Genomic DNA, 3285 nt, shown 5'->3' on the forward strand with positions numbered 1-3285 from the left:
GTTCATTATGAGTTATGCCTTTTTTTTGTTTACTCTGGAATGATTCTGTAGTTACATCTCCGGAGAGACACGTCAGTATCAGAATCAACAAAAAAAAATTCAAAATGAAATTGACATTCATAACATAAAATAAGCATTACAATGATGATTTCAACATAAACTACAATACTACATTTCGACATAAAATAAGCATTACAACGATGATTTCAACATAAACTATAATATTACATATCAACTGAAATTCTATATTTTTTTGCTCCCTATAATGTGATGAATCAAAAGGATAGAGATTTGGAGTGAAAAAATAGATTGAGAATGAAGAGTTTTTAGGGTGAAAAGTTTGGTTGAAAACCAACTATGTCAACAATGTGTGTGATCATGCAAGTTCTTTTATCAGATATTTTCGGAGATGATCTCTAGAAATATATGACATATAAATGTGATATAAATTTAAAATGTCGCCTATAAAATATTTCTTAGATGCACCTCAAGAATAAAAATTATCTCATATTGACCTTACTTTATGCTTAGAAAATACATCCAGAATTACATCTCCATAAAAGAAAAACATTTATGAAAATTCAGGTCGGGCATTAAATATGTCAATTCCTTTAACCACCAAACCCAACTCTCAAGCCCAACACTAAAAAAAACTACACTAGCCGGCACCAAGATCACGAAGAAATAAAAAAGTACGCAGTAGTCAGCTAATCAGCGCCACTATATATATCTTCAATTTCATTTCAACTCATTTCACAAAAAAATCCAAAAAAAAAATATTCGCATTTTCATCCCCTTCTCCACTCCGTTGTTAACAATGAAGGCCGCTTTGAAGGGCAAATACGACCTTGACCATAACAGCAGCGGTGCCGCCACCGTCGCCTTCAACGCCGGCGATGTCAAACTCCGAGCATCAATAACCGACGCCACTTTCAAAAACAGCCCCAGCTTAACCGGCCTAGTCCTCGCCGTAGAGAAACCCGGCTCCTTCAGTGTCGACTACAACGTCCCCAAAAAGGTAAACCATAACAAATTACGGAGTATAATTTCCAAAAACGGTCCGGTTCATTTCTAAACCAAACCGGTTCGGTTTGTTTTATTTTTTTTGTTTGCAGGATTTTCGGTTTCAATTCATGAACACCGTTAGGGTTGCAGAGAAACCGTTGAATTTGGCATACATACATAGCAAAGGAGATAACAGAACAATTTTGGACGGAACGTTAGTGTGGGACCCATCGAACAAGGTTTCAGCGAATTACGCTGTTGAATCTGGAAACTGTAAATTGAAGTATAGCTATAATCATAAGGGTTTGACTACAATTGAACCTACCTATGATGTTGCTAAGAATTCTTGGGACTTTGCAGTTTCTGGAAAAGTTTATGGTGATGATTCTCTCAAAGCTTCTTATCAGACATCAAGCAAGGTGTTAGGATTGGAGTGGACAAGGAATTCCAAACAAACTGGTTGCTTCAAGGTTGGTATTTGATTAATTATCATGATTTTAAATTAGGGTTGTGGAATTTGTTAGTGATGTTTTGTAATATGGAAGATTGTGGATAGTTAGGTTAATGTGTGGCTGCAAATGAAATTGTGGTTGAGGTGTTGGACTTAAAAGTGCTAGATTTTTTTGGCTGCTATAGTGATTACATATTGTAAGTTAAACCCTAGATTAAGCTTAAGATTTTTGGATTTTAATTGTGTGGTTGATTTTAGTATATGTTAATGTGATTGATTTTTAAAATTGTTAGTCCTCGGCTACATTTATGGCGGTTGAAGGAAATTTAAGCAACTATTCGGCAACATGGTTGGCCATTTGTGTGCAATTCAAGAGTTGCATTGTAATGTTACTTAGAATATTGGATTGGATTGGATTGGATTGGATTGATATCTATTGTTTTGTATGTAGCTGCTTTGAATTGTTTTGTGGCCATGAAACTCAGAAATTTGGCTCGCTCTGTGTGTTTTTATCTCCTAGTGCATAAGCCTGAAGTTTTTAACATTTATGCAGTGAGTATTGTTGACTATTAATACATTGGTTGCTATAAGACTATTGGAGTTTTTACTTCCATTAATTACTTTAAATTGATGGCTTTGTTTGTGATTGGGGGAGATGTTTGAGTTTTCGGGAGGGTTCATTCATCCGTGATTCTCTTCATACTGGAAGCTTCAATTGCACGCAATATGAAGGATTATGAGTTGATTGAAAATTTAGTGTCTCATACAAACTTACGAATATAGACTGTGTAAGGATGTACACCCTCCGGTCACTATTATAAGCAACAAATTTCTTTTAGATTCATTGAATAAATGATGTATTTGGTCATTATAATACATCAGATACATCAATTATTCAATGAACCTAGATTTTTTTGTTGCTTATAATAGTGACAAGAGGGTGTAGCATTTTATCTTTGGAGGGGTTCTATGTTTGCCAAAATAAAGTCGGTAGATTTATTGAAATTGGTTGAGTTTGAGGAATAATTTATTAACTTCTGTATTGGTATGAATTAAAGTATATTCAACAACTAAATACCGAATCAAGTTATTTATGTAGTCTCATAAGAACAGTAGATCATTTGCATTCCTAAATAATTGTGAAGAGTTCGTTAGTAGCCATGAAGATCTTTTCTAGCATCTATTTATTTATCTCGCATAACTTCTAACAATCAGCTATGTCTTCTTGCAGGTTGTGGCATCCGTTAACTTGGCCGAGGAAAAGAAAATTCCCAAACTCAGTGTTGAGTCCACATTGAATTTTGAGATGTAGTTTTCCATCTGATATACCAACTCAATTGCTTGATAGGTTGCTATCTAGTTGTGATGGCTCTTGTGGTCACCATGGGGTATATTTTGCCTTTTCATTATTGTATACTTGAAAGTGATTTGATCATGTAATGAGCTACTCTGAGGCGCAGATCGTCCATATTAAACCTTTAATCTTTATTATTGAACTATTCTGATACTTCCCTCATAATGCATAATCTTGTACTGGATTGCCTATATTTCGGGCACAGTCTATTCTCAAAGTTATTATCTGTTACCATTATTTTTTCTAGGCCCATTAGAATGATTGGAATTTGGAAGGGTTGCTTGTTCTGGTTGGAAAAGTCACAGGATAGTGTTGATCTTGTTTTTGAAGGTTAAAATATGTCTGCTTCTTTAATTGAGTGCAAGAGAAAAATATCGTAAAGATTATTAAAAAGAAATCATAAGGAAGCCTCAATCACATTATTGTGTGATATGTTGGTTATGTTTATTATTAACTATAGAATTAGTTTTCCTAT

At 34.3% G+C, this 3285-nt stretch overlaps 1 protein-coding gene across 1 annotated transcript; it reads left to right on the forward strand.

Moving 5' to 3' along the window:
• Positions 1–643: 643 nt before the first annotated feature.
• LOC127098436 (outer envelope pore protein 24, chloroplastic) lies at positions 644–3076 on the forward strand. Its single transcript, NM_001426977.1, has 3 exons — positions 644–1018; positions 1116–1475; positions 2688–3076. The coding sequence occupies exons 1-3, from the start codon at positions 818–820 to the stop codon at positions 2766–2768; spliced, it is 642 nt and encodes a 213-aa protein (NP_001413906.1). The 5' UTR covers positions 644–817; the 3' UTR covers positions 2769–3076.
• Positions 3077–3285: the final 209 nt, after the last annotated feature.

This window comes from Lathyrus oleraceus, chromosome 6, assembly GCF_024323335.1.
Source record: "Lathyrus oleraceus cultivar Zhongwan6 chromosome 6, CAAS_Psat_ZW6_1.0, whole genome shotgun sequence".
Classification (NCBI taxonomy): domain Eukaryota; kingdom Viridiplantae; phylum Streptophyta; class Magnoliopsida; order Fabales; family Fabaceae; genus Lathyrus; species Lathyrus oleraceus.

Excerpts from the sequence above, each read along its gene's own strand:
- LOC127098436 (NM_001426977.1), top strand. The coding sequence starts at position 818 with ATGAAGGCCGCTTTGAAGGGCAAATACGACCTTGACCATAACAGCAGC. Across the intron at positions 1,019-1,115 it reads ACTACAACGTCCCCAAAAAG|GATTTTCGGTTTCAATTCAT; the intron begins GTAAACCATAAC and ends TTTTGTTTGCAG. Across the intron at positions 1,476-2,687 it reads AACAAACTGGTTGCTTCAAG|GTTGTGGCATCCGTTAACTT; the intron begins GTTGGTATTTGA and ends GTCTTCTTGCAG.